Genomic DNA, 25,170 nt, shown 5'->3' on the forward strand with positions numbered 1-25,170 from the left:
AGATACAAGAAACGCATTGACGTTATTTTTCGTTCACGTGCCTTCGTGTTAGTTCTCTGATACTTAACTATGGGGCTCAAATCATTTTTAAAGAAATAAACAGTGCTACATTTGAACTCGGGATGAGGCTTCCTCAAGCAAAACGCAACATAGCAAGGGAGTCTGCTCTTCAAAATAAAAATAAAAATAAATCCCACTGGGCATACAAAAGCCATTAGCTATGTCTGAAGCAGCACTTTGGATTCTGGCCACTGAAAACAAGACAATTATTCTCCTTAAGGCATAAAATTGCTATATAACTTACCACCATACGGTATAATACAAACGTTATGTTTGCAGGCTATTTCCACAATTTTAACCACATCATCATGGCAGTCTATAAACAGAAGAGAAGTATAAATAGAGAATTAACAACATATATTAAGACAGTGATTAAAATTTAAAGTATTTCACAGCGGCTTGCTGTTACAGTGATGTCAGAGGCCACACCTATACTAGAGTTAAGGAAGGGAAGTCTCAATGTTTTGGACACTTTCACTATGAGATGAAAAGGAGTCTCTGCACCACCAATATTGGGACTCAGGGAAGAACTATATGCAATACTGGCTGGCAAAAATGGATTGAGCCCAGATCATCTATTTGGTTCTGAATTTTTCACATGTTCCTCTTAAACATTGAACCAAAGTTGCTTACACTTTTCCTTTAAAATCAAAACAAAATACAAAAAGCTAAAATTATCAAAAAGAACCTCACAACAAAATTACAATTCAAGTAACAGCAAATTACAGATTTAGCAGATGCTCAAAAATGCAAAGCCGTGAAAATAGAAATAACACAGGAGGAAAGTAAAACCAACAGCCAGCCAAAAGCCTTTCTACAAAGTCAGGCTTCAACTTGGCACCTGAAGGTCCAAGATGATGGTGCCTAATGGGTTCTTCTGGAAAGTTCATTCTGTAAGGTTGATGCCACAACTGAAAAAACACCTGCTTCTAGCAAAAACTGAATGAACTTTGGTGTGGGATTGCAAGGCAGGATCTTAGACACTGAACAGAGTGCACAAAGGAAAGGCATTCTATAAGATTTTCCAGTCCCAAATATGGCATTCAAGCAGCAAGAACCAGCATTCAAGCCCAGAAATCAATAGGCAACTGGTCTGGTCCCACTCTGTAATACGCTCTGATTGTTGGTGGGTGTTAGTCCATCTTGTGACAGGAGTCTGCACTAGCTGAAGCTTCCAAAAGCTTTTCAAGGCCAGCCTGGTGTTAAGTGCTTTATAGTACTCAAGTCTGGAGGTTACTGAAAAGCAACCCTGGCCAGATTCAGCTTCTGAAAGAAGGGACATTGTTGGTGCACCAGCCCAAGCTGGTAAAAACTCTAGTGCTTGAAGTAGTTATGGATGCACCAAGTGTTATGAGATGGAGGTGCAAATAAGTACTGTACTTTTTCATCTATAAGACGCCCCCATGTATAAGACCCCCCCTTTTGGGGGACTCAATTTTAGGAAAATGAGGGGAGATGGCTCAAAGTTGTTGAGCCTCCCCCCCACACAGCTGCGGGCAGGAAACACTCCCTAGATCATTTCCTGCGCACAGCAGCATTGGGGGAAGTTGCGCTCCCGTCAACGAGCTGGCTGGCAGCGCACAGCTTCTCTCCCACCCCACCCCCCAGCCATGCCACTATCCATGTATTGGACGACCCCAGTTTTTTGAAGTGATTTTTGAGTCAAAAAATCTTGTCCAATACACGGAAAAATACGGTATATCCTACAGACAACAAAGTATGGGCTAGATTCAACCAATGAATCATCCCAGGAGCAGAAGCTTGCATAAGGACTCCACTGACTCTGGAGAGGTTATGAAAACCCCCAGAAGGAGGGGGCAAGGAGAGAGGGGATTGTTTTGCCTGGAAATCTGAAAAGCTTACCTAGCGCTACATTCCTCCCTATAGATTTCTGCTAGTTGGAAAAAAGTTGAAAATGAACTAGCTAGGACAGTCAATAGGAAAGGTGTCCATATCTTGATTTAGAGCAGTGGCCTGAATCCATCTAAAGTGGGTCATGAAACTCTCCAGTTGGTTTCGACTAACTTGCTATGTTGGTTTCAATGGAGCATAAATGAAGAAGCTTTGGTTTCTCTGGAAAATGCTCAGAAAGCACCCCAGCAAGTGTTCTGGTATTAACAACTAGAAATAAAAATAAAGGATACTGAGCCAAGTTTTCCCAGCATCTAAGTTGCACAGCTGGAAGGAGCCAGCTGGGTAAAGGCCAGTAAATCACAGAAAGTGTAAACAAGAACCCATGTAATGCATTCTGAACAGCAAATTACGTGTTCTTGAAATTGATAGCATGGCTCAGGTTTCTTTCTTTAGCAAGAATCCGTTGCCCGTGAAAATCTGGTTGAAAGCTTACCATATCAGAACTTTATTTCATCTTCAGAAAATTAAAGGTTTGCACACACTGAAAAAAGCTTCCAAGTCTTTCACGTGTTTGTATGTTTTGATCCTGTGCCCATGTTGCATCTACCTTTCAAATTTTGACACTGTTTTCTTTCACTTTGGAGGAAAGTGACCAAACAAGTAAAGCAGAGCCTGTGTTTTGCAAAGGCTTTTTCACCAGGCTGCATAAGCAGCATTCTTGGCAGACTTCCAAACAACATTCCTGGACCAAGTACTGGATGAGATTCTGTGCTCTGCCAACATCTGCAAGTGCTTTCCAATATCAAGTTCATCCCCCGCCCCCAGATTTGTATTTTGCTATATTGGACTTCAGGGTGGGGGAAAGCCTTTGAAGAATGAGAAAAACATTCTAAAGAGCTTACCTGGCCATACAACTACATCAGGAACTCGTTGAAACATTCCTTCCCTGAGCTTATATAGTTCATGTAAGCAATGACCTAAAGTACAAGGGGGGGGCGATGTTTACAAAGATGTCAAGTTAAAAAATAAACATACAGTTAAAATGCACTCGTGTGTGTGTGTGTGTGTTCTTACCATGAGCTCTGAATATCCTAGCTTCTGCTTCTTGGGTATATGATATTTTAGCAGCTTGGAGGTCTTTGATAAATTCTTCATTTGCAATAGAAGGAGGCACATCACTAAGATTCAAGGATGCCTTCAATGTAAAGGAAAAACACAGCTATGCTCAGTGCACTTATTCAGAAGAAGAAACTCCCGCAGAGAGGCAAGGTACTTCTACAAGAAGACAAATGCCAAGCTCTTGGGAAACCAATTCATTTTTGTATTGTTCCCTTTCAAACTATTTATTTCTCTGTATTATTGCAAATATATAGCACCTTTCTAACAAGGCAGCCGGGGCGATACACAATTTTGAAATACTAACACCAAAAAGTGCTAGAGAATGCAGTCTTCTTAAGCTGACTGGAAGCTGATGGCAATAGCTTCCTGGCCTGGCCTTCCTTGTTTCAGCCTTTCCTCGGGTCACAAAGGTTTTAAATAGTCCTAGGGAAGGTGCAGGAAGGACAAACCATTGATAGTTCTTCCCAGAAGCCAAAGGTAAAGTATGACTCAAACCCATTTACTGGTGTTGAAATTGGGTAAAACCCTTTACCTTTCTTGTGGTCAATGCTCAGCTCATTCAACATCACTGTTATATTTCAAAGGACTTTTATTTTCTGCTACCTGTGTCAACATCTGGGTTGCACGAATCAATGGTGTTAAAGGAAAAGGAGGGTACCATGTCTATCTCACTTGCTTTCTCCCTGCTTCATTTCTCCCTGCCTGAGCTACAGCCAGCTGAGGCATAAGCATCAGACAGATTTCTACTGAAAAAGGGATATTCTACTGCATGGTGCTTCTACTCTAGCCATCAAGTATCACTGACCTAAAATATTGGTCTGAAGTGGATTACACTTAATGAATGGAAGGTAAAGGCTCTAAGAACTGAAAGTTTTAATTGTATTTATCCAACCCACTTCCATTTCACTCTAGTAGAAATGCAAGTCCTTTTTAGGAGATCCTGAGCTCAGGCTATACTACATAACATTATCTTTCTTGGAAAAGACATCTACTTCTCCATTTAGGTCTGCCCCAAATGCTTTAACAATTGCACTGCAAAGCAATTGTTCTAGACAAGTTCTATTGAAATACTTGGAAATGCAGTTTAGCGTAAGAATGCAGGCAAAGCAGTGGGGCAGGATTATACCTCAACAACAACCAAGTTGTATCATGCCAGCTTGCTTCCCAAACTTCCAGCTGACAACCAGGACACACTTTCCCCTGGATTTAAAAGCATGCTTTACAATCCAATCTCTTGTAGCAGATTTAATATACATTTAAATTTGTGCCAATGTTACTAGCTAAAAATAAATACGCCCTCAGCTTCGGTAATCAAATTGCTAACCTGTTGCATGCGGGGTTTGTGGCACTTGTGGACAAGAGTAGGTGGTGCTTATATCCCAGCTATGGCATGGAGAGGACTTCTCTGCCTCCCCCCATGCTAGCTGAGTCAAACTGTCCCAAAGTAAAAGGACCTTGGCACATTCATTTTGGACTTGACTTGTGGCACACTTGCTAAAAACGATGGAGACCAGTGGTACAGGGAACAATTTCAATGCTTCACAGCTAACTAGGGCATCTGGAATTAGCAGGTACCTGTACTGGAATTTTATTAACTTAAAAATGTACCTGCCCATCTATATTTGATCACTTAATTGGCCAAGTATCTGAAGGGCAGGTGTAAAGGTACTGATCAAATGTCTAAACAATTAGTGACCAAGAAATCTTGCAGAAACATAGTATTAGTATGTTAGCTATTCAATATTTATCCCAGCTTTTTTATCCACAGAGCAACTGAGAACTAGTAAATCGTAACATTATAAAAAATAGATTTAAAAAATAAAAATATAAAGCAAAACACTAAAAGTCTGTTGAAAGAAAAGGATTTTCAACCTGTGTCAAAAAGGAAGCATTGTAGCGTTACTAAGAAAGGTTACAGAGGAAAGAAACCTAATCAAATCAGATTAAATAAGGTACTTCATTTTTAGACACAGATTCACACTGAACCATATAGTAAGGAACCACAGGGCACTGGTAGCAAGCTTGGGAAAGGCCTCTGCCCAAGTTCTCAGATATCAGATAGTACAAAAAACACAATGGCGATGGATCAGAGGTTAAACCTTATTCCAACTGCATGCAAAGGAATCTTAGAAGTCGCACTGAGTTACACCAAATTAGATGTTCATTTATATACTTACTCTAGAAGTACTTTTATGCTCCAGACTTCCGCTCATATATTTCTCCATCCAGTCTACTAAAAAAGGCAACACCGTACCACCTAGCCGATACCTGAATTCGAAAGTATTTTAGTCAGTTATTTCTAGCCTGAAGCTAGTACAAATCTAGTATTTTATTTGTTCAAATATACACAAAAAGTATGTAATTTCTGGAAGGATGGGACCGAGGATCCAGGAAATTATAGATGTGTCAGTCTCACCTATCCAGCTAAGAGTTGCAAAGAGTTTTAATATGAGCCATTCTTAAGCAGAAAGAAGAATCAGTCTTGTGGGTGAAGTGCCAGAACAGCTTCTGCAAAGGAAAGTATCGCTCAACAACCTTTCATAATCCCGAGTCAAATAAACACCCAGTTTTGTACAGTTATATACTTCTGAATTGTCCAAATGCTTTTTGAAAGCCCATCAAAGATGAAGAAAACATAGTGAGGTGACAAGAACCCTCTTACAGATAGTAGTTAATTAAAATCATGAGCAGAGAGTAGGGTTGCTGTTTTTGGTAGTAACACAAAGTTTGGTATTGGGAAAAGTGCTATTTAACTTATTCAGAAATTATCTGGTGATTTGCAACATAAACTACTTGTTGCCTGAAAAGGTAGTTAACAGAGCAAAGTCTGAAGCATATTAAAGAGTTCCCACATATTTCTCTGGTCTGGGTAAATAAACAACAAAAAAGCTGAATAGGTCTGAAATAAAAAGCCACAACTGCATTCGTTCATGGCATGCTCACATTTAGAATATTGTGTACAGTTCAGGATGCCCCAAAGACAGCATCCAAAGAGAATTAGCACATAGCTGCTAAATACAGGACAAATACAAGGATCAGAAGTTGAAGCCTATTTCCTTCAAGTTTTCAGAGATTAATCTGCAGGGGAAGATACCTAAATTAGATTGAAAAATTAAACAGTAGCTGAAGAGAATTTATTCCTTCAAAAACTAGAAGTCATCATATTAACTGACATCAAGTTTACTACAGGAGGAATTACAAATAATGTATTTCCAGAAAAGAAGAATCCAAGCGCTGCAGTACTTTAAGAAAAGTGGTGTGGCTAAATTTTGAATACAGCATGAGGTTCTTTTGAAGAAAAGCTGACTAGGAGACTACAGTTGGGGAAGAGAAGCCAAGACGAACAAGGGTTAGAGCATCTTTCCTATACGGAAGAGCTGCAGCATTTGTGGCTTTTTAGTTCAGAAAAAAAGACATGGATGTAGTTTTTAAAGATAAAAGTTATGCAAACTGTGAAGCAAGTGAATGGAAATAAGTTTGGCCGTCTCTAATACTAGACCTTTGGTTTACCCAATGAAATTAATTGGACAATAGCCTCAAGATTCACAAAATGTGCAGTACACCTTTCATGTGCTCATGAAAGTCACCATCGCATGATCTGGCAACAGCCAGTGGCTTAAATGGTTTAAGTATTAGACAAATGAATTCAGGATTAGCAAAACAAAGCACACCTTTACACAACATAAATAGCTGATGAACGTCACCATCCTACGATGTGGCAACAGCCAGTGGCTTAAGTAGTTTTATAGAGGATTAGACAAATTCATGGAGAAGTCTCCTCTCATAAAAAAGGTATGAGAACTTGTCAGGGACTCAGCGGGAGCGCAGGGAGGAGAGGAGATGGAAAGCGAGGGGGAGCAATCCGAGGGCAGCGTAGGAGAATATGACAGCAGCCCGATAGATTCCATGAGCCTCTCCAGCGAATCGGAATATTCACAGAAGGGGGCGCCGATGGGCAGGGCAAGGGGCGACCCAAGGGGGACACCCCAGAAGCAAGGGGCCAGCGGGGACTCCCAGAGCAGCAGTTGGAAGTCAGGACCAGCTTCCCCACCAGAGCGTAGTGGGGGGGAGGAGTCCCAGGTGTCAGAGCCCACATATGCACCACCAGCGAGAGAAGATGAGTCAGGGTTGACCACGCCTCCATCGGAGAGCGAGTTAACGGTTAAGAGGAAAGTTGCAGGCTGGGCGCGCGCGCCAAGTTCAAAGGTACAGGCGAGCGGCACAGAAGGTAGCCCGGATAGGGAACCAGGTCCTAAAGCCCGCCGGAAGGAGGGGCAAGAATCGTCAGGGTCAGCGTCAGAGGAGTCCAGGAAGGATGAGACCCTAGCGGGCAGGAGGGCCCAGAGGAGAAAGGAACTTAGGAAGAGGTGGAGCAAAGCGAGAGTCTTAAACTGGTGTGGAGGGGGAGGAGACTCAGACAGGACTTCGCCGGTCTAAGGTCGGGACGTAGAGCTGCACGCTGCGGCTTTAAAATGGAGACTGAATCTCAATAAAGACTTTTGTACATAACTACAGCCTAGCGTTGGTCCTCTGTGAGCTGGGACCTGGAGGCAGCTCTGACAGAACTGATGCCAAAAAAGCATCTCCGCGTTCAGTGATCATCCTTGCCAAGTAGGGAAACCAGGATGGCAAAGTTATTGCCTTCTTGCCTTTCTTACAGAGTTTTTGGAAGCATCTATACAGCTGTTATAGGAAATGGGATGTTGGATGAGATGAGCTCTTGGTTTGATTCAGTAGGGTCCCTCTTACGTAGGGCCCCTCTTATGTTGACATAAAGAATAATTAACTCATCTGTATACATAATAAGGGTAGGATTCCGACAAATCCTCTGGTGCTTGTAGTTAACTAACCTGTGGCTCTACAGACATGACTGAAGCACAGCTCTCATCATCCATGACTTTTGGCCATGGTGGCCGGGGTTAATGGGAGCTGGAAGTCCAGCAGCTTCTTACATCTTGGCTCACGTAGGATGAAGCAACAGATGTGCATAAGGGAATGGATCACCTATGGGATTGGAGTTATGCTAGGACGGGGGTCAGACAACGTCCCGAGTATCTGAATCTGGGTGACAAAGCCAAGCCTCAAAAAACTACAGACTAGTAGAAGTGGCCAGACACTCCAATCACCCCTCCCTTTTCTACAAATCCACGCAACTATCAGGGTAACAGCTTTGGCTTTAGTCTGCCAATGATGAACTATTCACATAAAGGTAACCAACAGACCACATACCTGACAGGGGCAACCCACCCAAAAGCCAATGATATTACTTCACCTACTATTTATTATCCATTTCGTGCTTTTAAATCCCTCCTGCCCCCCATCCCTTAGAAATATTATGTATCTACAAGGATGTTACCTTTTCCCTGTGAATTCTGCTTGTCCCTTCTTATTGATGATGAACTTTGAGTCATTGTAACCCCATCCGTTCCACTTAAAAACTTCTTGCCTAAAAGGGAAAGGAGGATAAAAAGAATATGACTTGTTAGTTCTCTATGTTGTTTGTCCATTTTTGTCAGCGTTATAATTCTAAGATACTGTCCATTCTGACGAAACTTTACATCAGCTTGCATGATTATATAATTGATGTACAAAGCTGTATGTAGCCCCTTAGCTGCTTATATGTTGTTAGCCGCCCTGAGCCCGGCTTCGGCTGGGGAGGACGGGATATAAATAAAATTTATTATTATTATTATTATTATTATTATTATTATTATTACTCATTTTTGTTACATTAATGCTTCTGTATACCAAAAATGACAGCAATGCTTCTGAACACCAGTTGTTGGAAGCTGACGGGGAGAGACAGCGCTCTTGCGCTTGAAAGTTTCCCACAGGTCTGGATGCCACTCTTGAGAATAGGATGCTTAATGTTCTTTATGTTCTTATGTTAATGACATTCTGGAGGAGGACATTATCCAGAACCTGATTTACATAACGAAATTTCCAGAGTTACGACATAGGTGTGTAGGTATGTTGACAAGTGACAGCTGAAAGTGTGAAGCACCACATGCTATTGTTGTAAATGAAGGGAAGCTTTTTGTCAGCAACTTGCTCCCACAAATTAGAAGAGTCTTAAAAAGGGAACAGGTGAAGCTAGAATGAAATTTGTAGATGCAACATCTGCATCTTGAAGCGAGGCTAACTATGCAACAGAGTGCTGGGTATATGCCAGGGATAAGGAACCTTTCAGTTTGAAGACTACATTTCCTTCTGGGCAGGCAAAACCGCAGGCACATGTGGGTGGAGCAATAAATATAAACTTTACCTATGTACAGCAGACTAGCTTCTGCACAAATTCACACAACCCTCTCTCACCCGCCATCCAGGAAACCAAGATGCATTATTGAAGTGCACAGACTCATTCCAGCCAGGGAAAAATCACTCTAGGAGGGTGTGAAGCAAGGTTGATGAAAAATATGGCTAGAAAAGTCTCAAGGGACAGACAAAGGCCCCAAGGGCCAGACAAAGGCCCCGAGGGCCACATTTGCCCCCAGAGCCTGAGTTTCCCACCCTTTAGGTGTGCAGAAAGACCCGCTGTGAGAATTTGCTAGAGCAAATGTTCAGTAAAGGCAATCCTAACCTAGCTAAAATAAACTAGAATTGCAACCGTGTCTGGCAGTTTAACTTTGATAAGAATAAAACAAAAACTCAAGTGCGCTACACATCTGGTGTGACAGTGACAGCTTGTTTCTTCGATGTATTCCTCTACAGTGTTAAGAAAATCACCCCCAAAATGTTTCCACAGAACCATGCTTAGAAAAATTCAAGCTGTGAGAACAGCATGTTAAAACAGGTTGTTAAGTAATTCTAAAACACTCCTCCATCCAAAACATACAGCTTTATGATTTGCGCTGCCAATTTTAAAAGAGCACTACTCATATCTCTTTACAAAGCAACAAAACTTACAACATATGCATTCCCCCCCCCCCCATTTGAGAGAGGAGACATTCAGGGAAGAATGATCAAAGGGTCTGGGAAGATTATCTGTTCACAATCCAACAAGTTATCAGGAAATGTTATAAAGAGGGAGCTATGGCACACAAAGCGGGACGCAGGTGGCGCGCGGGACGCAGGTGGCGCTGTGGGTTAAAGCCTCAGCGCCTAGGGCTTGCCGATCGAAAGGTCGGCGGTTCGAATCCCTGCAGCGGGGTGCGCTCCCGCTGCTCGGTCCCAGCGCCTGCCAACCTAGCAGTTCGAAAGCACCTCCGGGTGCAAGTAGATAAATAGGGACCGCTTACCAGCGGGAAGGTATACGGCGTTTCCGTCACACTGGCCACGTGACCCGGAAGTGTCTCCGGACAGCGCTGGCCCCTGGCCTCTTAAGTGAGATGGGCGCACAACCCCAGAGTCTGTCAAGACTGGCCCGTACGGGCAGGGGTACCTTTACCTTTACCTTTATGGCACACAAAGCACCACCCACAAGGTGGCAATATTTCCATTTATTTGAATGAGACAGGCAATCCTTTTGTAAGATCTTCATATCAAAGCAAGCAGATATTACAAAAAAGCCATGTAACTAGTGTTCAACTTCATTCATCTGCAAAAGGTTAGAAAGTGTCTTTCAGCCACATTAAATGTGTGTTTCTTACATGCCAATTGTCATGTGGATTTCATTTCTGGACCCTACCACTTCATACAGATTAAGTCAGGGAGTAGTATTAGAAACTCATATATAAACTAGGTGCCAAATGGCTCCTTAAACCAAAGTTGCAATCGCCAAAACAGAATTTCTAGTTGCCATTTTTGGGCACAACGGCTTTAAAATCTTATTTTTCAAATGATGGACTGACTGGGATTGATTCTCAGTTAAAAATCTAGCTAGTTCAGATGACAACTGTGAGCTACGTTAAGAGCTTTGAGAACTTAAAGAAGAGAAGTCACTTGATTCAGAGACAGTCCACATATATATTGGCCTATTCAGACCTCTTTTCCTTCGTGATGACTTCTGCTGAGGGTAAACAGAAAAAGCAAATTGATTCCAGAAATTCATTCTGATCGCGCAGATAAAATATAACTGATCCATTGATCCCCAGATAGTGGAAATGTCAGGCACCATCCTTGCATGATGGGCGCCATTCATCCTGACATCAAGAATGTCCCCCCCCCCCATTTGTCAAAATTTGCAGTGAAATTTGGGTCACCACAAATACATCTCATACTCTCTAGCCAGTCTGATGAAGCGGTTAGAATGTGGGACTGGAACCAGGCAGACAAAGCATTTGAAGGTCACTCAGCTAGGACACTCACTGAATGAACAGTCTCTCAGCCTAAGCTTCCTCACATGGTGGTTGTGAGGATAAAAATGGAGAGGGAGAAATATGTATTGGCCACCTTGAGCTCCTTGGAAGAAAGGTAGTCTATAAAGGTAATACTGAAAGGAATACTAAAAGAAAATAAATGAATGAATACTGCTCCAAGAAGCCATCCTATCTAAAGACATCTTCTTACCATATCCTTTTCAGAGATTTCCCCACTCTATTAATCGTGCCATTGAAGCTCACATTCCTAAATTAAAATATGTGACCGGCGTCCCCTAAGGTTTAAGGTACACATTGACAATTGACTTCAACTCTGGTGATGTTAGCGGGAAGCTGTCTGTTTGGGAAAAAAATATGCATGGTTGAATTAGTAATCTAGCCAATGGAAATAATACAAAACAAATATGGAAATTGGAACAGATTGTTGTTTAGTCGTGTCCGACTCTTCGTGACCCTGTGGACCAGAGCACACCAGGCACTCCTGTCTTCCATTGCCTCCCGCAGTTTGGTCAAACTCATGTTTCAAGAACAATACTAGTTAACTACCACAACTGTAATTTTAGATACATATATTTTTAGATAATTATTTGAGCAGGTTAATAGTTTTCATTACCTTCATATCCCCCCCCCCCAATCTTTAAAATCTAAATCATAGGTAAAATCGAGTTTCATGTAGAACTTCCCTCTACTCTCTGCAGCTGACTGGGCAGGCACACAAGGGAACTGCAAGGGGAAGGAGATGAAGGGGAAGTCCCATTGTTCAAGCAAAGTGCATCCCGCTGGCAGACAGATGTGTATACTATGGAATTGTTTGAGCTTAATATATAAATACAAGAATAAAATAAGGAGAGCTTTTAGAAGTTTCCACCCCTCAAATTGAGTATGTGCAGTATAGTTCCAGCTAAATTGAAAACAAACCATCACGGATTGCCTTCTGGACAGAGAAATACTGACTCCCATTAATTTCTAACCTACCTATGCAATGCATACACCACAGTGGTGGTAGCTTAAAATAATTAACATCTCAATTCTCAAAAACACATTTAAAAGCACATAAAAACAAATTAATTTAAATGACATCCATTCCAAACACCAACACCAGCAGACTGAATGAACTTCCTTCCTCCTTGCTAATCCAAGTCATTTTCATAACTATCTTATTTATTTATTGTATTTATATCCCTTCATCCTTCCAAATGAGCCCAGGTTGGGAAACATGTCACTGATAAATTAACACACAATTAAAATATCTAAGCACATCTACCTATGAAAACAATTCTAAATCTGATGCCACCTTTATTTAAAAAGACACACAATTTCATGGTGTGTCTACCACCCACATCATTACTTGAATCTGATAACTATCATAAATGCAGATGTTACACCATAGCTTAACAGACAACTTAACACAGTGGTTCTCAAAAGGTGCGGTGCACCACACTGGTGTAGCAAGAGAGGATGGCATGTGCAGAAGGAAGATTAAAGAATAATCAAAAAACATTTGAACACTCCAGTGTACTGTATAGTATCAAAATCACTTTCTTTATTTGCAGAATATGGATATCTTTTTTAAATGAGAGCATGAGCATCAAGTGATACTGAAAGCAATCCTAGATGTGATCCAGAATCACCATTCAAACAGAGTACTGGAGAAGACTAGTTTAATTCAACGCCAGTAGCAGACCTCCAAAAAAGAAAGTTAGTCAACAATATGTGGATAGCTATCCAAGTCTCAGATTCACATGGACTGAAGATGAAAATGTCCCTCAATCTATGTGTCTGATCTGTGGTGAGAAGCTTTCCAATTCCAATATGGCCCCCAAACATACGAAAATGTAATGTTTCAGTATTTTGAAAGGCAGTTGGAACAGTGGAAATGCCAACGATCATATTTCAAAAAATGAGTAAAGTCTCAGGTAAGATGCAAATTATATCTTACCAACTGGCTGAATTGATTCCTCAACAGACAAAGCACATACAGCAGCTGAAAAACTGATTAAGCCTGTCTGTTGCTTGATTGTGAAAAATTTGTTTGATAAGGATGCTGAATAACAAGTTATGGAAATTCCTTTGTCTGGTGATAAAATTAACGGAAGAATAGTTAATGTCAACAAATACTGAGGCACTTCTGTGAATTGCAGCAATACAGGACTGACACTGAATGAGGAGGAGAAAATGGCCTACATTTTGAGCGATCACAATTTGAAAATGAAACACAGAAATATGTCACTGAACTCTTTTTGGATATACAACCAGAAACAATATCCACAACTCTCTTGAAGAGCATTGGCTATTCTTCTATAACTCTCCATGATATATTGCCGTGAACAAACATTTACAACTCTAACAAATATGGAAGATCAGAAAAGAGAAAGAAGAAGAGGAGTCTGGATTTGATATCCCGCTTTATCACTACCTGAAGGAGTCTCAAAGCAGCTGTCTCCTTTCCCTTCCTCCCCCACAACAAACACTCTGAGAGGTGAGTGGGGCTGAGAGACTTCAGAGAAGTGTGACTAGCCCAAGGTCACCCAGCAGCTGCATGTGGAGGAGCGGGGAAGCGAACCCAGTCCACCAGATTACGAGTCCACAGCTCTTAACCACTGCACCACAGAAAGGCTTCATCGTGTTGATAAGGAGATGACAGTTCATTCGTCTCAAATTAGACCTAATATAACAGAGATTACCTGGAAAAAGAAAGGTCACACCTCTCACGGAGTACTTAAGATACGTATGCAAAAGGCACTATCTCTCAAAGTTTTAGCAAAAAACAGTGCTGGAGGCTCAGGCCAAAGGCTGAAATATAATTAGTAGTAGTGGTAGTAGTAGTAGTAGAAGAAGAAGAAGAAGAATCAGAGTTGCAGAGCTGCAAGGGTCCTCAAGGGTCATCTAGGCCAAGCCCTGCAATGCAGGAATCTGAACTAAAGCAACCATGACAGATGGCCATCCAACCTCTGCTTAAAAACCTCCAAGGAAGGGGATTCACAACCTCCCACTGTTAAACAGCCCTTACTATCAGAAAGTCACTCCTGATGTTTAGTTGGAAGCTCCTCCCTTACAACTTGCAGCCGTTGGTTCAGGTCCTACCTTCCGGAGCAGGAGAAAACAATCTTGCTCCATCTTCCATGTGACAGCCCTTTAGATCCTTGAAGATGGCTGTTTAGTTTCCTCTCTTCCAGGCTAAACATCCCCAATTCCCTCAACCATTCCTCATAAGCAGCATTTGAAATTCGCCAGAGGCATGTTGCACCTGGCTATCAGCCACTTGCGACCAAGTGAAGATGCCCGGGTGCCAGAATGGCACCTGATGCCTCCACCATGTGGAGGTGCATGCCTGGGTATCCTTGGAACTTGCCTGTTTTCACATGCTAACAACACATCCGGTAGTATTATATTTGTGATATTTTATCTGCACAGAGCAAATTTCAAGAATCAAGAAGTCGTGTTGAAAAATACAACTTTCAAGCCTCCTGGCCCCAAATGGCAACTAGACATTCCGTTTTGGCGACTTCCAAATGGTTTAAGGAGCCATTTGCCACCCAACTGATATATCAGAGTTTATACAGTGGTGCCCCGCAAGACGAATGCCTTGCAAGACGGAAAACCCGCTAGACGAAAGGGTTTTCCATTTTGGAGGCGCTTCACAAAACGAATTTCCCTATGGGCTTGCTTCGCAAGATGAAATGTCTTGAGAGTTTTTCCGACCTTTTTTTTCCTCCCCCCCCCTTTTTCTAAGCCACTAAGCCGCTTATCAGCTGATCCGCTAAAAGCCGCTAAGCCGCTAATAGCACTAATCCGCTAAGCCGTCAATGGGCTTGCTTCGCAAGACAAAAAAACCGCTAGACGAAGAGAATCGCGGAACGGATTCTTTTCATCTTGCGAGGCACCACTGTACTGTTCATAAGTCTTGGTTTGCAGAGTCTTGATCATCTTCATCACTCTCCTCTGCACACATTCCAGTTTGTCAATGTCTCTAAATTGTGGTGTCCAGAACTAGACACAGTACTCCAGGTGTGGTCTGACCAAGGCAGAATTTGTTGTTGTTTAGTTGTGTCTGACTCTTTGTGACCCCATGGACCAGAGCCCGCCAGGCAGAATAGAGTGTTATTATTACTTTCCTTGATCTGAACATTAGAATTCTGCTGATGCAGCTTAGCATTGGCTTTTTTTGTTTTGTTTTGCTGCTGCATCATACTTTTGACTCATGTTAAGCTTGTGTCTACTAAGACCCCTAGATCCTTTTCACATGTACTGCTAGTAAGCCAGGTGCCCCCCATCTTATATTTGTGCAGCTGGTTCTTCCTGTCTAAGTGAAGAGCCTTACATATGTCCCTATTGAATTTCATTTTGTTAATTTGGGCCCAGTTCTCCAATCTGTTATGGTCATATTGAATCCCGATTCTGTCTGCAGCTCCAGTTTGGTGTCATCTGCAAATGTGATGAGCATCCCCTCAATTCCTTTGTCCAAGTTCTTTATAAAGATGCTGAACAACAACAGGCCCAGGACAGAATTTTGTGGCACTCCACTTGTCACTTTTTTTCAGGATAAGGAAAAGTTATTGAGCTCTCTTTGGGATTGGTCAGTCAACCAGCTATAAATCCACCTAAGAGTTACTTCATCCAACCCACATTTTACCAGCTTCTCTACAAGAATATGATGGGGAACTTTGTCAAAAGCCTTACTGAAAGCAAGGTGCACAACCTCCATAGCATTCCCATGATCCACCAGGTTTGTAGCTTTATCCAGAGAGAGAAGGAAAGAGACTCTTCTTGCATGACTTGTTTTTGAGAAACCATGCTGGTTCTTAGTAATCACAGCATCCGTGAATCTCAATTCTTTTAAAGTAGCTAGGTGTGCCCTTTTATCTTGGGTTGCAGCTTATAATAATAATTTCGCCGCCATCTCACACTTTTCCCCAATGTCCCAGGGCAGGTTACAACAATTAAGACAGTATCAAAAACTTAAACTGTAAACAACTTACAGCTACAGAAATCTAGTGGGTTTCAGGACTTCCGGGGAGACCTCATGGCTGGTTAGTCATCTCTGTCAAGACCCTTGGCAGAGATAATTAAGTGGTGATTAGTGATGGCTACTGTATCTTATTATATCCGAGGGACAAAGATAACAGGAATTAACTTCCAAATGTTCTGGAAGGATTACTCCCTGCCGTGCGCCCAAGAAATCTTTGAGGAACGTGGATGAGTGACGGGGGAATGGAAAAAACATAACCTTGCCCAAACCCCACAATAACCCTGGAGTTCAGTCCCCACGGCAAAGACCAGCAAATCCTTCTTTCTTCAATTATTTTTGAAACTCCTATAAATCACTACTGAGACTTTCTCTTGTTGGTTAAAATGTTCATTTGAAATATGATCTGACAGTTGGCTTAAGAGGAGATGCCATTAAGTAGCTGATAATGATTGAAGTAAGAAATGTGCTCTTGATACATACTGAAAAAAGTTTTTCAAACAGCTAAGAGATTCTCCAACTCTGAAAAAATTTCATCTTATTGTTTTCTATTTTTAATCCTCTGATGAATGTGTTGCTTGAAATGTGAAACTACACGGCTAAGACAATATGTACTTTGCTTCCATACAGCATCAAAAATTTGGCTACTAGAAACAATAACCGAATACCAAGCCCATCCAAACTTAGTGGACCTCTAATATCACCCAAACAAAATATATGCAGCAGAACATTTTTCTTCTTTAAAGATCTGCAACAGAATCTACAGCCATTTTTTAAAAAAGTCTTTAAGGGAGACTTTGAAAGTAAGGGACTTTCAAAAATACCAAACACTCAGTCTGAAGTTTCACTTGTAGTATAAATTAAGGGAGTCAATGAATGGATCTTGCCAACAATGTGATAATCTGAGTAGATGCACTGAAATCAGTGGACTTAAAACTGTCATGACTATCTTAGGACTATTTCTTCCAATGGGTTTGAGTATGACTTAGCATGACAACTCACTTGCCTAACGTGTAATGGGGGACCAAAAACACATTTCTTGCCAGCAGCTATGGAGTCTCAGTGTACTTTCTTGGGGTACTTTCTTGGTCTCAGTAGTTACAGCAAGCAGGACCCCTGACAGAGGCATGTGAATGTAGAAACACAGTAATAGAAGACACCAGTCCCCTTGCATGCCATGCCTGGTGCTGCTGAAATTTCCTGCTTTATGTCCCTGTTGGAAGTAAGCAGAAGAAAAGCAAATCACACACACCTGTTGCCTGTCATCATAAGACATAAGGCATGGAGATCTGGTTTTCCTGAACTAAGAACAGACATACTGATCTTAGTGCTATGAACCACAGCACTAAGAGATATGCCTCTGCTTCCTCTTTGATGGTAAAAGGAACCAGTATAGGCTTGTCAACTGCGGAGGTATAGTCTAATGGCCCACAGAGGTTGGCTTGGTTCTGGAACTGATCCACCAGCTGGGAATTTCCCTCCACCCCTTTGGAATGCCAATGGTTTCTCCTTCTCCACCAGGCAACCTCCAGCTGCAGAAAAAAGAGAAGTGTGTGTGTTTAAGAACGTTGTTGTTCTTATTTCTCACTTTCACATATGCCCAAGGTGATGTCCCAAATACATTAAAAACAGTAACAGAACAGCACAAAACTAACGAAAGATGAATTTACAAGAAATACAGAATGGACACCTACGCAGAAACCTATTCATCTAGCTGGAATTACTTATCGGAACAAGAATGTCGTTGTTTCCAAAAAAAGGGGCATAAGGAAGGTACATGTCACATTTCAACTGGAGTGCCACTCCACAGAAGAGGCAGAGCTCTCTGTTACTGTAGAGCAAGCTTTTGAGATCTTCAGAACTTGAAGGAGAAACGCTCCTGCAAGATGCAGTAACCTACTGGGTATATAAAGGTTAAGACAGGGCAAGTATACTGGGCTTGAGCTGCATAGGGCCACCACATTCTGCACTACCTGTGGCCCCGGGAACAACCTGAACCCATCAATGCTGTCACGCAAAAGCTTACTTAATCATAGGAACAAGTAGGAGTCAAAAACTGCTAATGACCTTGCCTATGGGCTGATCTCCCTTGGGCAACTGGCTTCTCATGACTGAAGATACAGTCAGTAGGACTTTGGATAGCAAGTCTGCTCCTGCCAGGGGCAAAGCGGGGGTTAAAGAGATCATGTGATAATATCTTAGCAGGACACATAATACTTAATGATAATGCACATCATTGTATACCGGGCTTTGCTGTCATTTAAGGTATGATTTTTCTGTTCACTTAATCCCAGTCCTTTCACAGTGCAGCTACCCTACTCTTCTCTTGACACATTCCATGAACTTCTACTGCCCACCAGGAAACTCCCTTAACAAGCAAAGTAATTCACATTTTGTTTTGTAACCATTTTACCTCACAGTCTGAATATCCTTACCTAAATAAAAGGTTGATTTCTTAAGAAAAGGTTTTGGGGGAGAGGGAGCTGTTGGCACTATGCACTGAGAGTAAATCTAGATAAAGTCAACAAGTTTCTTAAAGCCAAACAAGATAAGATGCTTGAGATTCATAAGTGGACGTTCCACTGCTTAGAATTTCAGCAAATAGTAGCTGAAGGAGAATCCAATCCAGATCTGGGCCATGGCATTGTGGGAAGGAGATTAAACCACTCTCCTTGCAACACTTTCCCAATGAACTCTCCACAAAAACGCACTATTTCCTTGTGGGGAAATCTTATGCATACTGTATGCAATTTTAATTAAGAAAATTGTGCAGGAGAAAGAGTTACCACCCAACCTGGTAAGTGTTTCAGTCACATTGCCCTGCTTGTTCACCAAAATTTAAACAGACAGGAGATTTGACTACCTGGCTGTTCTACCCCATCCTGTTCATGTTCTATGGTGGTCTGTCAAGTATTAATTAGGAATACAGTCATACCTCGAGTTGAATGCACTTCGGGTTGAGCGCGTTCGAGTTGCGCTCTGCGGCAACCCGGAAGTAACGGAGCACGTTACTTCCAGGTTTTGCCGCTCGCACATGTGCAGACACTCAAAATGACATCACCGTCGCGTCTTGTGTTCCGTTCGGGATGTGAATGGGGCTCCGGAACTGATCCCGTTCGCATCCCGAGGTACCACTGTACTAAATTTCAAGCATTCAAACAAGGAACTCAGGGTCTAACCAAGCAGCAGCTACTAATCAAGATGTCGCTACTGGAGTGGCATATTAGTATAATCTTCAATAATGGAAATATGAAATACCAAATGCACTGTTAAGTTAAATAAATGCTGTCATAAATGGGTTTATTCTCTACAGGTTCATAGATATATACACTGCAAACACCCCACCCCCACATAACTCCTATTTAACTTGGTCTTCAAGACTTTCATGTAACAGAAATGGGGGAAACTGAATCTGAGCTACTTTGGACATTACCATCAACTGACTTGCCCACTCAACTTTTGTATTTCTTGTCCAACACAGGAAGGTGAGTGGGTGGGTGTGAGTGGGTGGGTGGGTGTGTCTTCCCTGCAGTATAATGCACAAGCTGTATCCTTATACAGTGGTACCTTGGGTTACATACCCCTCAGGTTACAGACTCTGCTAACCCAGAAATAGTACCTCGGGCTAAGTAGTTTGCTTCAGGATGAGAACAGAAATCGTGCGGCGGTGGCAGTGGGAGGCCCCATTAGCTAAAGTGGTACCTCAGGTTAAGAACAGTTTCAGGTTAAGAACGGACCTCCGGAATGAATTAAGTTCTTAACCCAAGGTACCACTGTATAGGGTTCATACCTTAGTGGGGACAGGTGTACAAGATCTTTATTTGGACATGGCACCTGAAGCTCATAGCAAATTCTCAGGCACAGGAACCACTCGCCCACAGTGCCTCTATCCTACCCGGATTCAAATGCAGCTTATATTTCCTTATCCATCTCGCCACTGCTTTCATGCAGATTCCAATGCTCTCTCCCAAGTCAAATGTTATGGAGAAATAGAACTGTGTCATCAGCATGCTGCTGGTACCTTGTTTCCAAACTCCTAATGATTATTCCTGGCAGCTTCATATAGGTGTTGCACAACAATGGAGTTAAGATAGTGCCCTGCAGCACCTCATAACGTAACCTCCAGAAGCCTGAAAAGTACTTTCCCAGTCCCACTCTCCTTAGTACCAGAAGCAGAACCAAAATCATTGTAACACAGTGCTCCAAATTCCCATTCTTGAGCCAGTCAAGGAAGATACCATGGTTGATGGTCTCAAAAGCCATAGATCAAGAAGCAGGATCAAGCTCACACACACCCTCTCCCACCCACTGCAAATATCCATTAGGAAGACCAAGGGCAACTCAGTCCCATGGCCAGACCTGAACCCAGATTAGAACAGATCTAAATAATCTGCTATCAAAACATGCTTGTAGCTGCCCCATCATCCTCCAAAAGGGTGTATTTGTTACTGGTCAACAGTTGTTCCTGTCTAAGGTGTTCAAAGTCGGTTTCTTTAGGAGAAGCCACACACCTACCTTTTTCAAGACATCAGAGACCATTCCTCCCGCAAGTAATGAAGCATTAACCATGCTCTGGACCCAACCAATCAGACCCTGTCGGCTAGATTTAATAACCCAGGCACTAGCCCAGGGCCTACATATGATCTCCTAATTCAGATGTTATGGAGAAATGAGACTTGAGTGTGCCCCCAAACTCTCTTTTCGAATTAAATGAGGCCAAAGGGAGGAATAGCGGAAAGCAGCAACGGCTTTTTCCTGCCTCTCCGTCCCCTTCTTCTTGCAAGGAAAGCACCGGCTTCGGGCCCTTTCCGCGAGGGGCGGCGGGGCGAGGCCTTGCCCCCTGTCTCGGAAAGCCCCCGTCCAGCTGGCGTCCCACCGGGGAGGAACCGCCCTCGCCCAGGCTTCCCCCGCCGCCCCACCCGCTTACCGCCTCTTGGGGAAGGTGCTCGGCTGAGGGCGAGCCGGCGCCGGCGCCGCCCGCCCTCGGCACTGGGCAGCGGACAGGTGCGCCTCCGGCGGCCCGCTCCTCAGGTGGCCCGAGAGGATCCGCAGCCTCCGGTGCGCAGCCGACGGGGAAGCGCCGCTCTTGCCGCCTGCCGGCCCTTCTGCCGCCGCCATCGCGCTTCCGCGTTGAGCCTTCAGCGTCAGGGTGAAAGGTCGAACGCGGCGGGCCGCGGCAGTTATAGGCTGTCTTGCCGCGCGGCGCGCGTGCGCGGCCCAGCCCAGCCCCCCCCCCCTCCCGCCGAAATTATCCACTGCATTATCCGCTGAGTCCGTTTGGGAGAGCGGGCAATACGAGAGGAACCCGCGAGCGGTGGCTCCGCCCACCTCCCCTTCTGGCTCCTCCCCCTGCTTAACGTTGGACTCTTGGCCCTGGGCCTGGCCCATCAGCGACACAGGCAGGCCAAACCGTCCTGCAAAACTTTACCTGTGCCAGAGGTGCCGCCCTGATTGGGCAGCCTTGGTGGAATTATAGAACTGTCAAGTTGGAAGGGATCCTGTGGGTCATCTAGTAACCCCCTGCACTGCAGGAATATGCAGCTGGCACACATAGGGATTGAACCTGCCACCTTGGTGTTAAATCAAAAGATAACCAAAGAGCTATCCAGGAATGTTTAGGGCCAGCACAATTTATTAGGCGCAGGGCCGGCTCACCCATGAGGCAAAGTGAGTTGGCCACCTCAGGCGGCAGGATCCATGAAGCGGGGCAGATCCCAATGTATATCACATAGAATCATAGAGTTGTAGAGTTGGGGGACCCAAGGGTCATCTAGTCCAACCCCACAGGAATCCCTACGTCCAGTTTGAAACCGCATCTGCTGTGCTTTGGCAAGTTGTGGTAGCGGTTTTATTGCTGCAGTCGACAATCAACAAAAACGATTTGTGAAGCGACTTCTCTTGATTTAACTGTCTTTTGTTTCCACAGCCAGAGGCTGCCCCTCAGGGACACAGCCGTTTGCAGTGAACAGTTGCTGCACACAAAAATGTTTTAAGTTTCTAGAATAAACTCTTTTGTATAAACTATCCAACCCCTTCCTTATAACAATAAACACTTATGTCAATTGAATTTAAAAAAAGATTCATATTCCTTATAGCCCCAAATCTCAGATTACGTCTGTTTTGCTTGATATGCAAAAGCAGAGAAGAAATAGCTAAATTTATCACAAAATGATTTTAGGCAGACCAACCAGATATTATTCCCCCTTTGCTCCTGTTTCACCCAGCCCTTCTTCACTGGCAGGGAGAGTGGGCGGAGGCTGCAATTCTGCCTCAGGCACCAAAATATCTGGGCCGACCCTGTTAAGTAAGACGTTGGGTTTTGGTGGACATGGGTCTTAGTTTGTCAGGTGCTCTCTATGGTGGTGCTGTGGGTTAAACCACAGAGCCTAGGGCTTTCCGACCAGTACCGCTCCGGCAGGAAGGTAAACAGCATTTCCATGTTCTGCTCTGGTTCGCCAGAAGCGGCTTAGTCATGGGGCCACATGACCCGCAAGCTGTACGCTGGCCCCCTCAGCCAATAAAGCAAGATGAGCGCCGCAACCAGAGTCGTCCGCGACTGGACCTAACGGTCAGGGGTACCTTTACCTTTATAAGTTTGGGGAATTTTTATTTGTATTTTTAAAATGCTTTTGCAGTGGGGTTCACATTTCCTCTCAAATTAATTTTATTTCCTCTCAAACATCATTTTCAATAAAACAAAATAAGGTGGTTTTCAGAAGTTTAGAGTAAAAAATAGCAGGTGACAGTACGTAATCAAAATCATCATTGAAATCATTCGAAACTGACTTCATAAAAATGGTGGCAGCTAACATCTATAAAATCCTAGGTTAATCGAAAAGCGTTTTAAGGTCAGTTTAAAGGTAAGCACAAAGGACATGGTTCCAAAGATGTGCAAGCACTACTGAAAAGGCCCCTTGCTCTGGCCAAGATGAAAAATCCTGAGGGCAGGCCACAGAGTAGATGCTCCCAAGCCCGTTTCAGGGCCCGGCTCATAAGGGTGCACATGGTCTTTTAAATAACCTGGCGTCCAAAGCAAGGGAGGAACAGTCAAAAGCAACACTTTAAATTGAGCTGGGAAAGTAATAGGTAGTTGCCTATGCAACTGGAACAATATGGATGTAATATAGTCATTATACTTGACTTCCAAAAGCATTTGGCTGCCAGCATTCTGTGTTGCAATTGCAGAATCTTTAGATTAAAGAAAATAACCTCTGGATAACTGCAGTGTTGGCTCACTTTCAAGCGGTGATCGTTTATTCCAGCAGTAAATTCAAGATAAACTCATCTCCATTAATGTCTACATTGCTAACTCTGATGCTCCGCTCTGTACTGACAAGTGAAGACAGTACAGTGCTTTAAAACCACTGCTTTTTTTAAGAAGATGGGGATGTATTTGCACTTGTTTCTTCGAATTCTTTTGAGCAGTGCAACCAAATCAGGTTATGCCCTCCAAAGTAGGGCACTACGGGGAACAGCTGTCGTACCAGTGAGGAAGTGATGCTCCCACTGATACTGTTTCCTTAGGTTCCACTCCCAAACAGGAACCCAGCAGCAGACTTAATGACTATAAAGAATAGCCCCAAACATTCTCACGGGTAAAACTGGCGTAGACCCCATCCACAAGGTCAGGCCAGGAAATGGGCTACAAAAAAACGTTGGAATAACAGCTTGTTAAACAACTTGAGAGTGTACGGCGTCTTTAACCTGTAAATGAAGCAGACTTGTACAACAGCCCAGATTTGGGAGGGAGACAGCGCTGAGAATTCATATTGATGGACAACAACATGTCTTAAACTGTGTTCCGGCAGGCGAATGGACATAATGATTTCTTTAATACAGTATGAGAGGAGATATGCACCGGCGACTGAAGATATTTTGAGAGGTTAAGATCGTAATTTGGAAACAGGCATAACAACAGCGGAGAAAGCGGGGGGGGGGGGGGAATGTGTGAGACAATTTCTCCAGACATCCAGAACGTGGGAAGCCCCTCTGAAATGTTCTTTAATTTGAAATGTAATTTGGTCTTATCTGTTTGTATTGTGATTGGATTGGATTGGATTTGTTATCAATTTGGGATATATATATTTATTTATTTAGAGAGAGTGGAGAAGGCGGTACCCTTGGTGGAGGGCGGCAGACAACCACCTGATGCTGAGAGTGCCCCCTCAAGTAGCAGTAGTGTTGGCAGCAAGACTAGATCAATTGTTGCTGTTGGCACAACTCGTGAGATGTGGGGGTTGGGGTGAAGCAGTTGGTGGGCGATGTGTCCGGTGGCATTAGAGATGCTGCAAATATTTGGTCCTCCGCTGAGCTCAGACACTTTCTGCTGGCTGTTGTCAGTATCAGTCAACACTGAGCTGGGTTTGGATGCAGCGTATTGTAAGCTATGGTTTTCCCAGTAGTGATGTATGGAAGTGAAAGCTGGACCATAAAGAAGGCTGATCGCCAAAGAATTGATGCTTTTGAATTATGGTGCTGGAGGAGACTCTTGATAGTCCCATGGACTGCAAGAAGATCAAACCTATCCATTCTGAATGAAATCAGCCCTGAGTGCTCACTGGAAGGACAGATCGTGAAGTTGAGGCTCCAATACTTTGGCCACCTCATGAGAAGAGAAGATTCCCTGGAAAAGACCCTGATGTTGGGAAAGATGGAGGGCACAAGGAGAAGGGGACGACAGAGGATGAGATGGTTGGACAGTGTTCTCGAAGCTACAAACATGAGTTTGACCAAACTGTGGGAGGCGGTGGAAGACAGGAGTGCCTGGCGTGCTCTGGTCCATGGGGTCACGAAGAGTCGGACACGACTAAACGACTGAACAACAACAATATTGTTGGCAACCACTAAGCATACTGGATTGATTTAGTTTGGATTGCTGTGCCTGTATCACACTCATTGTTTGCTCTGGTTCGA

General features: G+C 43.3%; 1 protein-coding gene across 3 annotated transcripts in view; it reads right to left on the reverse strand.

Moving 5' to 3' along the window:
• The window catches only part of AGPS (alkylglycerone phosphate synthase), an 83,500-nt gene that overhangs the window by 29,635 nt on the left and 28,695 nt on the right, over positions 1-25,170 (reverse strand). For 2 of the 3 annotated variants that reach the window (XM_079978366.1, XM_079978367.1), the window contains exons 2-6: positions 8,390-8,479; positions 5,211-5,301; positions 2,989-3,109; positions 2,817-2,891; positions 305-376 (exon numbers count right to left, since the gene is read on the reverse strand). In XM_079978366.1, coding sequence (XP_079834492.1) covers positions 305-376; positions 2,817-2,891; positions 2,989-3,109; positions 5,211-5,301; positions 8,390-8,479 — 449 coding nt within the window. Of the gene's footprint in view, positions 1-304; positions 377-2,816; positions 2,892-2,988; positions 3,110-5,210; positions 5,302-8,389; positions 8,480-21,184; positions 21,450-25,170 lie in introns of those variants that run through there. The other variant, XM_079978365.1, reaches the window with a different exon arrangement.

The sequence above is a fragment of the Podarcis cretensis genome (genome assembly GCF_951804945.1).
Source record: "Podarcis cretensis genome assembly, chromosome: 1".
In the NCBI taxonomy this organism is placed as follows: domain Eukaryota; kingdom Metazoa; phylum Chordata; class Lepidosauria; order Squamata; family Lacertidae; genus Podarcis; species Podarcis cretensis.